Source organism: Heterodontus francisci, chromosome 19 (assembly GCF_036365525.1).
Source record: "Heterodontus francisci isolate sHetFra1 chromosome 19, sHetFra1.hap1, whole genome shotgun sequence".
Classification (NCBI taxonomy): Eukaryota; Metazoa; Chordata; class Chondrichthyes; order Heterodontiformes; family Heterodontidae; genus Heterodontus; species Heterodontus francisci.
This window is the reverse complement of record NC_090389.1, coordinates 70,304,287-70,316,952: the sequence shown is the minus strand read 5'-3', so window position 1 is coordinate 70,316,952 and position 12,666 is coordinate 70,304,287. Positions and strand designations below refer to the sequence as shown.

The 12,666-nt window shown below is 42.0% G+C and overlaps 1 protein-coding gene across 3 annotated transcripts in view; it reads left to right on the top strand.

Annotated features, from left to right (window-relative positions):
• Window positions 1–12,666, top strand: part of nol8 (nucleolar protein 8) — a 55,733-nt gene that overhangs the window by 19,730 nt on the left and 23,337 nt on the right. For all 3 annotated transcript variants that reach the window (XM_068051876.1, XM_068051878.1, XM_068051877.1), the window contains exons 6-10: window positions 2,878–2,948; window positions 4,365–6,291; window positions 7,843–7,995; window positions 11,431–11,556; window positions 12,272–12,356. In XM_068051876.1, the coding sequence (XP_067907977.1) occupies window positions 2,878–2,948; window positions 4,365–6,291; window positions 7,843–7,995; window positions 11,431–11,556; window positions 12,272–12,356 (2,362 nt within the window). The remainder of the gene's footprint in view (window positions 1–2,877; window positions 2,949–4,364; window positions 6,292–7,842; window positions 7,996–11,430; window positions 11,557–12,271; window positions 12,357–12,666) is intronic.

Here is a 12,666-nt window from a genome sequence, read left to right as displayed (position 1 = left end):
TAACTGAGCCTTCACGTCTCATCCTAACATAAGCCTTCTTCTTCCTCTTGACAAGCGCGTCAACTTCTTTAGTAAACCACGGCTCCCTCGCACGACAACTTCCTCCCTGCCTCACAGGTACATACTTATCAAGGACACGCAGTAGCTGCTCCTTGAATAAGCTCCACATTTCGATTGTTCCCATCCCCTGCAGTTTCCTTCCCCATCCTACGCATCCTAAATCTTGCCTAATCGCATCATAATTTCCTTTCCCCCAGTTATAATTCTTGCCCTGCGGTATATACCTGTCCCTGCCCATCGCTAAGGTAAACCTAACCGAATTGTGATCACTATCACCAAAGTGCTCACCTACATCTAAATCTAACACCTGGCCGGGTTCATTTCCCAGTACCAAATCCAATGTGGCATCGCCCCTGGTTGGCCTGTCTACATACTGTGTCAGAAAACCCTCTTGCACACACTGGACAAAAACTGACCCATCTAAAGTACTCGAACTATAGTATTTCCAGTCGATATTTGGAAAGTTAAAGTCCCCCATAACAACTACCCTGTTACTCTCACCCCTGTCGAGAATCATCTTCGCTATCCTTTCCTCTACATCTCTGGAACTATTCGGAGGTCTATAAAAGACTCCCAACAGGGTAACCTCACCTCTCCTGTTTCTAACCTCAGCCCATACTACCTCAGTAGCCGAGTCCTCAAATGTCCTTTCTGTCGCTGTAATACTCTCCTTGATTAACAATGCCACACCACCCCCTCTTTTACCATCTTCTCTGTTCTTACTGAAACATCTAAATCCCGGAATCTGCAACATCCATTCCTGCCCCTGCTCTACCCATGTCTCCGAAATGGCCACTACATCGAGATCCCAGGTACCAACCCATGCTGCAAGCTCACCCACCTTATTCCGGATGCTCCTGGCGTTGAAATAGACACACTTTAAACCAGGTTCTTGCTTGCCAGTGCCCTCTTGCGTCCTTGTAACCATATCCCTGACCTCACTACTCTCAACATCCTGTACACTGGCACTACAATTTAGGTTCCCATTCCCCTGCTGAATTAGTTTAAACCCCCCCGAAGAGCACTAGCAAACCTCCCCCCCAGGATATTGGTACCCCTCTGGTTCAGGTGAAGACCATCCTGTTTGTAGAGGTCCCACCTACCCCAGAAAGAGCCCCAATTATCCAGGAAACCAAAACCCTCCCTCCTGCACCATCCCTGCAGCCACGTGTTCAACTCCTCTCTCTCCCTATTCCTCGCTTCGCTATCACGTGGCACGGGCAACAACCCAGAGATAACAACTCTGTTTGTTCTCGCTCTAAGCTTCCACCCCAGCTCCCTAAATTTCTGTCTTAAATCCCCATCTCTCTTCCTACCTATGTCGTTGGTGCCTATGTGGACCACGACTTGGGGCTGCTCCCCCTCCCCATTAAGGATCCCAAAAACACGATCCGAGACATCACGAACCCTGGCACCTGGGAGGCAACATACCAACCGTGAGTCTCTCTCGTTCCCACAGAACCTCCTATCTGTTCCCCTAACTATGGAGTCCCCAATGACTAATGTTCTGCTCCTCTTCCCCTTTCCCTTCTGAGCAACAGGGACAGACTCTGTGCCAGATATCTGTACCCCATTGCTTACCCCTGGTAAGTCGTCCCCCGCAACAGTATCCAAAACGGTATACCTGTTGTTGAGGGAAACGGCCACAGGGGATCCCTGCACTGCCTGCTGGTTCCCTCTCCTTCCCCTGACGGTAACCCATCTACCTACTTCTTTTACCTGAGGTGTGACTACCTCCCCATAACTCCTCTCAATAACCTCCTCCGCCTCCCGAATGATCCGAAGTTCATCCAGCTCCAGCTCCAGTTCCCTAACGCGGTTCTCGAGGAGCTGGAGTTGGGTGCACTTCCCACAGATGCAGTCAGCAGGGACACTCTTGGCGACCCTTACCTCCCACATTCTGCAGGAGGAACATGCAACTGCCTTAACCTCCATTCCCACTATTCCAAATTCCCAACAAATCTACTGAAAAACCAAAAAAAACAAAAAGTCAAAACTTGTTAGGTTAGCAATCCAACGGACAGAACTTCCTAAATAAAAAGCTTACCTTATCAACACACCAGAGTCCTTTTTTTATGGTTAGAGGAGGAGGGTGGGTGGGAGACACTACACGTGTAGTGTCTCGGGTACAGCCACCACACAAATATATACCTTTTTCCTTACCCAGCAGTCCCCTGGTCCTCCGAAAACAAAAGGGAATTCACTTTTAAACTTACGCTGAAATTGACTTCACAGCTGTAAGTCCGTTCACGCACCTCCGTTGCTATCCACGCTGCAGTCACCGAAACTAAAAGAAAGAGATTCTAAACCACACAAATATATACCTTTTTCCTTACCCAGCAGTCCCCTGGTCCTCCGAAAACAAAAGGGAATTCACTTTTAAACTTACGCTGAAATTGACTTCACAGCTGTAAGCCCGTTCACGCACCTCCGTTGCTATCCACGCTGCAGTCACCGAAACTAAAAGAAAGAGATTCTAAACCACACAAATATATACCTTTTTCCTTACCCAGCAGTCCCCTGGTCCTCCGAAAACAAAAGGGAATTCACTTTTAAACTTACGCTGAAATTGACTTCACAGCTGTAAGCCCGTTCACGCACCTCCGTTGCTATCCACGCTGCAGTCACCGAAACTAAAAGAAAGAGATTCTAAACCACACAAATATATACCTTTTTCCTTACCCAGCAGTCCCCTGGTCCTCCGAAAACAAAATTTCTTGTTTTTATTTCAGATTTCCAGCAAATGCAGTATTTTGCTTTTATTTAAATGTTATCCTACTTTTGTAACAAATAAAGTACTTAATTTTTTTCCCTCAGGACTGGATTGTGAGTAAATTTGGAAGGGTGTTGCCCATTCTTCATCTTCGACAAAAAGATCAGAAAAAAATATCCTTTTTATCAATCAAGGTATAACAAAGTTAGAGGGGAAAATGCTTTGAAAAATTGTTGTGAGAAAAAAAGAGCAACAGCTAGAAAGCAGTTTGGATGTCCTGGATGGGTTTCTGTTGCATAAATATCTATAAAGCAAACAGTCAAATTTTGTTATTCTCTTTTCCTCCTCCTGCAAAGTGTTGTCTGGTGCTATGTAAAAATATTACAAAATGTTTCTCTTGTCATTTACACTGGCCTTTTTCATCAAGAAAGTAATCAATTCAGGCCAGACATACATTATGTTGCACAGAGAATTGTATTTATATAGTGCTTGTCATGACCTCAGGACATCCCAAAATGCTTTACAGGCAATGAATTTTGACATATAGTCACTGTCGTAATGTAGGAAACACAACAGCCAATTTGCACATAGCAAGGTCCCACAAACAGCAGTAAGGTAATAATCAGATAATGTCTTCGTGATTTTGGATGAGGGATAAGTATAGGTCAAGTACTGAGACAAACTCATTCTTGTTCAAAGTGGGTCTTTTATGCCCGCCTGAGAGGGCAGATGGGCCTTGGTGTAACATCTCATTTAAAAATTACATCTCTGACAATACTTTACAAAGCTCTGGTTGGGCCACAACTGGAGTATTGCGTCCAGTTCTGGTCACCACACTTTAGGAAAGACATGAGTGCCCTTGAGAGAATGCAGAGGAGATTTACCAGAATGGTTCCAGGGATGAGGGATTTTAGATACAAGGTTAGGTCGGAGAAGCTGGGGTTGTTCTTCTTGGAGCAGGTTTGACTAGCATACACAAAGAAAAGCGATTCCTATTAGCTGATGGTACAAAGACTAGGAGACACAGATTTAAGGTTTTGGACAAGAGATGTGAGGAAAATTTTTATGCAGCGAGTGGTAATGACCTGCAACTCACTGCCTATGAGGGTGGTGGAAGCAGAGACGATGAATGATTTCAAAAGGAAATTGGATGGGCATTTGAGGGAAATAAACGTGCAGGGCTACGGGGATAAAGTAGGGGAATGGGACTGATTGGATTGCTCTGCAGAGAACAGGCATGGACTTGATGAGCCAAATAGCCTCCTTCTGTGCCGTAATGACTCTGATTCTACCCTAAGTACTGCACTGGAGCATCAATCTAGATTTTTGTGCTCAAGTCTCTTGACCATCTGACTCAGAGGTGAATGTGCTGTCACTCATCCACAGTTGATACCATTGAGTACAGTTCTAATTAGCAATAAGAAATGAATGTGCATTCTAGCTCCCAAGGCATCATACATTATCTACAGCGTATTATAATCCTTTTGAAAATGAAAAGAATTGAAGAAATTACATGTTAGTGTTTTGTGTGGTTTACTATATTGGTTAAATTGGAAATACTATTCTAGACATTTCTTAACTAATTTCACATTATAAAATATGATCCTTCTAAATATTGTCATAACATCAAGAAACTGGATCATATGTCAGATTTAGAAATCAAAACCCCAGTAACCAACCTTACATGGCATCTTGAAGAACAAGATGATGAGGAAATGAGTAAGAAACGACGAGGGGACTTCCCTGCTCCTACACGACCTGTTAAGAGACAAAAGCCATCTGTCAACAAATACAATATGGAAGAGTCCAGTGATTCTGACAGCAATTTCCAAGCAAACAAAATGTCTTCAAACAGGATTGAACATAATGGCAAAAGAGGATCTAATAAGGATGAGTTCATTGGTACTACAGGGAACAAGTTTGCCTTCTCTAAATCTGCTGTTTTTGCCAGTTCCATGAATCAAAACATTGGCAGACACAAAACTACTGCCTCCAACAAAAGCAATCCATGGTCAAAAGCTCAAGTGGCAAATAGTGATTCTGACTCTGAAGAACTGGAATTGATTATTGAAAGAGAGAAAAGTAAAATTGAAGAGCATAGTCAGACAGATGAAAATCTACAAGACATGCCTTTGGAGGTGGTTGGTGAGGATTACATTTTAAAACATCAAACTCATTGGGCATTAAATGACACAAAGAAAGTAACGTTGAAAGACATTCGCATCCATCACACATCAAATGACAGTGGTAGTGAATATGATTCTGCTGACACTGATGAAATTATCTCTGCAAAAATGATTCCACACAGAAGTTTGCCAAAGACAAAATCTAGTAGAAAACCAGGTTCTCTGAACTCTAAGGCTGAAGGTAATCCTGAGAAGGAGGAGTCTGAATCTAATAGTAATAGCAGTAATGAAGATTCAGAAGAAGAGAGTTCTGAATCCAATTTGGATTCTGATTATGAAGAAATGATAAGTAGCTGTTACCGAATAAACCTGTCACTAACTGACCTTGAACAGTTGGCAAATAGTTCTTCCAAAGCTGAGAAAGAAAACAGCGAATCAGAATTAGAAAGTGAATTGGACTTTCCTAAAAGTAACTTGTTACAGCCTCTCACAGTAAACCTATTGCCATCAGCTTCTGGTGCAATAATTTCCCAGAGCATGCCTGTCTCGAAGAAAAATACCATACCAAACAGCATGGTATCAGCTGTTCAGGATGAGGACAGCAGTGACTATGAAATGACCCCAAACAAACAACTGATTAACCCACCTCCTTTTAAAGGCACGCAGTGCCTCTTCAAGGTAAAGGAAGCAAATAGTCAAGGAGAGAAAGTAATTAGTGATCAGTACTTTTTGAAAGTGAAGAGGAAGATGGATAAAGAATCATGTAGTGATTCCGCAACCACATCAGTTGACAAAAAACAGAAAGTTCATCGAACCAAGAATGTGGTATCCTCTGATTCTGATAGTGATATGAACAGTAATTGCAAGCCACCACCATTTAAAGGAACAAAATCTCTTCAATTCAACACGTCCACCATGGACATTCCTAGCCACAGGCTTAACCTTGGTATATCTGAAAGTAAAGAAGAAAAGTTGAAATCTGGAATGCACAAATTGTATAATTCCATTTTACTAAATGGAGATAAAAGCAGTGATTACGAAGACTCCAATGAGGAGGTAAAAGCTCTAAAACAAAAGATGATGCATACAAAGCCAACCGACTCTGAGAAGATTGAACCCTCATCTTTACTTGTCACTGAAAGTGGCCATGTGAGGGAAAAAAGAGAATGTGAAACTGGAATTGATGGAGGGGTTGCAAAGTGTTCTTTGATTAAAAATAAACCAAATATTTCCCTCAGCATTGAGAGTACTGCTAATAGTTTAGCTGCAGGAACTCCTCAAAATGTGGATAAACATTTATTGGACAATCAGAAAAGACTGGCTGCATTGCAGCAGAAACAGAAAGACACCGCGATGCAGAAGAAACTCATTCAGGGGGCCCTTGCCAATTTGGTATGTTAGAAATTTTCAATTCAATTGTTTTTTAATTTCAAGTTTTGAAATTATTATTTTCACCTTCAAATTGCTTGCTCAGTCAGCCAAAAATAACTCTTTCTTTTTACTGTTGATTACTAACTACTGTGAATCCATTATATACATCATTCCAGTGATCTCCATACCCACAATAAAAGTCCACATTTTTGTACATCATTTTAAAACCTTGCAAAAGTGTGATTTAGCCCATACATTTTACAGTATATTTATATGCATGCAGTACATTAATAATACGCACAGCAATTCAAACCCCCGAGCAGCAGCACAGTATTTTCTTCATAAATCACGTAATGGTTGAGTGTGAATTCTTCCCCTCTGATTCTCCATGTGCTGGTTACTTGATCTTAGCCAGGCCTTTTGAAGAGGCACCAAGCAGCTTGAAAGGAAACAAGTGCACATGTCAACGTGTTTCTTGGTCTGCTGTCTGCCTGGCTTTATTGGTTGGCATCTGAAGCATTCTAAACTGGCTTAGATAGGAAGATTAAGAATGATAAGATAAGCATTACAGCAGTAAAAAGCATAATGTTTATTTATAATTGATACATTTTTACATTTTTGAAATTAATTTTAAAAAATCTTTCACACTTCATATTTTGTTAATTAAAATTAGTGCTTACTACACTGTCCCAATAGGTGTTTTTTGGGGTAGTGTTCCAAGTCTGGGAGATAATTTGAAGGAGAAGAGGGTGAATCCGTTGCCTTCAGTTGAAGTCAAAGGGCAGGCATTTAAACACTTGGAAATCCTTTAGGAAGTGTCTTCAAACAATCAACTCTCAAATCTTGAAATGATATATTCAGTACCATACATATTAGCCTAAAGGAGGGTGGGTGATCTGTAAGGGGGTCATTTAACTTGTTTATATTTTGGTTATTACTCGATATTTTATAATGTTTCATTTCCTGATGAGCTTGGATAAGGTTTATCTTCGGTGTCCAATATAAAATTTTAAATTGGGGAGTAAATTGATGCAGTTAGTTATATTATGCCTTGCAGAAAAAGAGAAATTATCTTGACAGTGGTTGCTTTTCAATGAGAAACCAATATTGGACAATTTCTTATCTCCACTCTGCCTTTTGCTACCTATTCTCAGGCACACTGCAACCCCAATATACTGATTGTACAACTTTCTTGAGTGAAGAAGGAAACATGGCAGTAAGTGTTGTGAAAGGGGAGGAAATTTAATTGAAAAAGCCCTTTAATATTAACCAAAGCACTTAACACGAAAATATGAACAAAGTGTACAAACAAGAATTGGAAGTAACAGTCCAAATGCCTAAAAAGAAAGTTTATCCATTACTACTACTTTCCCCATCCCTGAAGACAGACTGGTACAAATTTAGAGATTTTGTGTCGTAAATAATTGCTAATTTTCTTTCTTTTTATGAAAATAACTTCTCTTCATTATGACCTCTAAGTTAGTGCCGTACAGTCTACCACTTTACTTCCTCTTCCTTTAACCTCTGAACAAAAATGCACCTTTCAATTATTTTGATATATATTTACTATAGGACAGTCTGCAACCTGGCAAAGGGAAGCACATTGTCTTTGATTTTGAAGAACAGAGTGAAAACAAGGCACTCTTTGAAGATGTTGGAGGTTGTTCTAAAGCACAAGGCTCAAACCTATCAGCAGAAAGTGGAGAAAAATGGCATGTTGCAAAAGTAAGGTTTTTGTTGTGCATTTCATTTGTATACTTTTGGTAAATTTTTGTGGGTTTATCATGGATAAAGTTATCAGTGATTGTAATTCTTAGCATCAAGCTGTCCTGGTTCATGCATAACATGAAATAATCTGACTGTGAAATAATCTTGTGCATTCTGTAGTAACGATGTACTTTATCTCTCAATCTCAAAATTATTCCCAGTGTGGCCTGTACAGGAATAAAGAAGTCTTGCTACAATTGTACAGGGTTTTGGTGAGACCGTACCTGGAATACTGTGTGCAGTTTTGGTCTCCACATTTAAGAAAGGGTATGCTTGCATTGGAGGTGGTACGGCGACGGTTCACTAAATTTGGTCCCTGAGATGAGGGGGTTGTCCTATGATAAGACGCTGAGTAAATTGGGCCTATATTCTCTGGAGTTTAAAAGAATGAAAGGCAATCTCATTGAAACATACAAGATTCTGAAGGGGCTGGATAGGGTAGACACAGCGATTGTTTCCATTGAGCGGGGTATCTAAAACACAGGGGGCACAGTTTCAGGACAAGGGGCCAATCATTTAGAATGAGAAAAAATTACTTCACTCAAAGGATTGTGGATCTTTGGAATTCTCTACCCCAGAGGGTTGTGGATGCTTCTTTGTTGAATACATTTCAGGCTGGGATAGACAAACTTTTGGTCACTCAGGGAATCGAGGGATATGGCAAGCAGGCAGGAAAGTGAAGCTGAAGCCCAAGATCAACCATGATTGTATTGAATGGCGGACCAGGCTTGATGGGCCGAATAGTCTATTCCTACTCCTAGTTCTTGTGTTCTTGTGTCCACAGTAAACCTTTACACCTTCCTCTCCCAGTCAATCTGGAGCATCAAAGGTGGACATAAGGAAGTAATTGAGAAAACCTATAGCTTTTGAAGTATTTTGACAAGTGGAGAGCAAGGGCTCAGCAGTTGGGATTTAGAACATGTAGTTGTAAGTGACTTGGAGATTTCTTTTACAGGGATGGACACAATGATATGTTGGATGAGGTAGTGGAACACAAGAGGTCATGGATTGGAGATGTCCTTCCTTGTAATAGCAACCTTGGGAGTAGAGAAGCCATTTCCATGTGTATCCCTTGATATCTCATTCAAATGGTCCATTCATGTGAGCCAAGATAGTGATTGTTGATAGGCCACCGCACAAATGAGGAATCACGACCAAGCCAATCCAGTCCTTGCTTAATATCCACATGTGAACTTTCAGCAGGGATAGCTGGATAGAAATCTAGAGTAAGACCTCTGGCTCATTGCTCGCCACCTCACCCCTGCATCCTCACCACTATCTCCCACAATAATGAAGCCTGCCACAGCCTCAGCTGTGATAAGTTAACTTGATACAGATCGGAGCTCTAACCTGAAACCTTCCGAGTCTTTTTGGATATTTTATTCACTAAATAAGTTCAGTGACTCTTCTGAAGAGTGTAGTTTGATTACTTGTTTTCTTTCTTGTCCTCCTTGAGTTGGAACCCTACTGCTGGTATACAGTTTCATGGCTGCCAGTCACTCTTGCATGAGCAGCCATTATTCTTGTGCGAGCCTTATCAACGAGTACTGACAAGCTATCCAATTATACAAATTCATTCTGAGGGTTATCATTGACCAGAAAATTAACTGGACGAGCCATATAAACACTATGGCTATAACAACAGGTCAGGGCTGGGAATTCTGCGGTGAATGTTAAGCAAGGACTGGATTGGCTTGGTCGTAACCCACCTCCTGACTCCCAAAGCCTGTCCACCATCTATAAGGCACTAGTCAGGAGTGTCATGGAGTACTCTCCACTTGCCTGGATGAGAACAACTCCAACAGCCCTCAAGAAGCTTGACACCATCCAAAACAAAGAACCTGCTTCATCAGCACCCCTTCCATCACCTTAAACATTCACTCCCTTTACCACTGACTCACAGTGGCAGAAATGTGTACCATCTACAAGATGTACTGTAGCAACTTGTCAAATCTCCTTCGGCAGATTCCAAACCTAGAAAAACAAGGGCAGCAGATGTATGGGAACATCTCCACCTTCAAAATCCCCTCCAAGTCTCACGCCATCCTGACTTGGAACAATATTGCCGTTCCTTCACTGTCGCTGGGTGAAAAACCTCGAACTCCCTTCCTAACAGCGCTGTGGGTGCACCTACACCAGATGGACTGCAGTAGTTCAAGAAGGCAGCTCACCACCACCTCAAGGCACTTAGGGAATGAACAACAAATGCGATCTGAGCCACCAACACTCCCATCTATGAAAAAAATTTTGAAAAGTACATCGTAACAAACCCAATTCTGTCTTTGTCCAACATCCACACATTCACTATCAGAATAGCTGGTTACTGAAAAGGAGTGTGAATTCTAACTAGTTTTTTGTGAAGGGGTGCTGGAGCCAATTGTAATACTTCTACCACAAAAGTCTTCCTTGTCTGTACAAGTCAGGGGCTTTACCCCCGAGTGCAGACACTTAGCTTAGCATTTTTGAAGAAATGTAATTGTGTTAATTTTGATGCTTTTCAAAGTCTGAGTGTGCGAAGGTTCAGGGTTGAATTTTATGCCGCCCCAGCGGGTCGGTTGGTGACGTTGGGGGGTGTAAAATTGAGTGGGAGGCTCCAGGAGGCCTACCCGCCCCGCTCCCGCCTCCGGTCAACTTTACAGTGCGTTGATGGGGGTGGGGTGGGGTATGGCCCGCCTGCCCAAGGCCAATCAAGGCCCTTAAGAGACCACTTAATGGCCACTTAAGAGCCCGTGCCAGCCTCCAAGGGCATTTTACCCATTGCAAGCGGATGTGCTGGGGACGTGAAAGGCCGCCCAGCAATAGCTGCCAGCCTTTCCGTGCCCTGGGGGGGGTGCCATGGCAGTCGGGCACAGGGTGCCCGATTGTGGGCCACCCCCACCTCCCAACCCACCCCCAGAACACAAGACGCCTCCCTCCCCCTAACGACCACTCCAGCCTCACCAGGGAGGGAGGCATCTTACCTGCACTCCTGGATCCATCTGATCGGCTGTGCTGCAGTCCCAGCAGTGGCCACCACTCCCTGTGGCACTGCTGGGACTGAGGCGGGACCTCCTCCCTCAAGCAGGTGGAAGTCCTGCCTCGGGAGAATTAAAGCCCAGGGACCCGTAAAATGCGGGACAGATCCCCAGGCTAGGCGGAAGCGGGTTCGCCACCGACTTTTACATCCCCCTGTGTCATTACTCCCAGTCCCTCAAGCTAAAAAGTATGCAGCAGAGCTTCTAGTCCAGCATTCCAAAAATTAAGTGTTGTGAGATTTTAAAAGTTTGCCTCAGTCCAAATTTTGCCCGATGTTCAAACTTTTCAAGAGATTTTACCTTTTCAAACTCCCAGCAGTATAGTAGCTTGCTTCATTATAAACTAAAAGGATTTCAATTTTTTCTGAATTACCTTCAGGCTTTTGAAAGTAGAACCATTGGGAAATTATTTGATAGTGAGGAGGAGGATGAAAGCGACAGTGATAAAGATCGCAATGGCAGATTCAAAATTAAGCCTCAGTTTGAAGGAAAAGCCGGTCAGAAGGTAAGAAGGATATCCTCTCGAAGAAACCTTGTCTGAATACTTCAGAGGCATTTTTTGTATGCTACACTGCACAGAAGGGTTAAAAACTTGAATTAGTAATTGTCCATCAATTTATGTCAAATATAAATGCCTGATAATTAAGGAACTTAATTGTTTTTGATATCCAAAGATTTCATTTTAAGTACTTTTTTTTTTCTCTTGCTGGTCTGACCATTACTGTGTGCCTGATTCATTCGAGTAGGATTGGGACAATGGTGAAATGAGGGGCAATTTCCAGTAATCTAATTTGAAATTCTTCAGTCACTATGTTTAAAGCTTTTTTTTTTGGCTGCGGCTCGCAGCAGTTCATGCCATATTTATTGATTGAAGTTTAACATGAAATAAAGTCAGACAAATCATGCAATATGTTAAAAGTATTGTGCTACTCAGTGGTAAGCTGCAGACTTGTGGCCATAACTCTTTTTGCAGGTCTCTTTCCTGGGATGTTTAAAGAGGTACAAACTGAAATAGAAGAGCTGTTCCCACAAGAAATGTAAGGGAGCAGAATCACCCTGGACTGTTCTTATACACATCTTGGTTGATTCGCAAAGTGTAATTGAGAGGTGTGGAAATCGGCCACATGCATGTCCTTTTGACTAAAGAATTGTGGGGTGAGGAACTTAAAAATTACAATGTTTAGTTTCTTTTTAAAAGTTACTTATGCTCTCTTTTGCAGCTGATGGCTTTACAATCACGATTTGGGACAGATGAAAGATTTCGCATGGATGAACGCTTTTTGGAAAGCGAAGAGGAAAATACAGGTGACCATAATGAAGTTCTCTGAAATATAAAATATTCACTCTTTGTTTTTGCTTTTTGACCATTTTACTACTCATTGGATTAAGTGCGCTCATCAAAGTGCCTTGCATGTTTATGACCTTCAGTAATTCAAGAAATCCTAATCTGTTAAGAGCACTTGAATGAATCTCATGCTAATATCAAGATTGGTATTGTTTGTGTGAAAGAAAGTGGGGTAATATGTAAATCATTCAGATAATCAGGAAGATTTAAATATACCAGCTCTGAGTTTATTGGAGGTAATTGTCACTGAACTATAGCCACCCGTTTTAC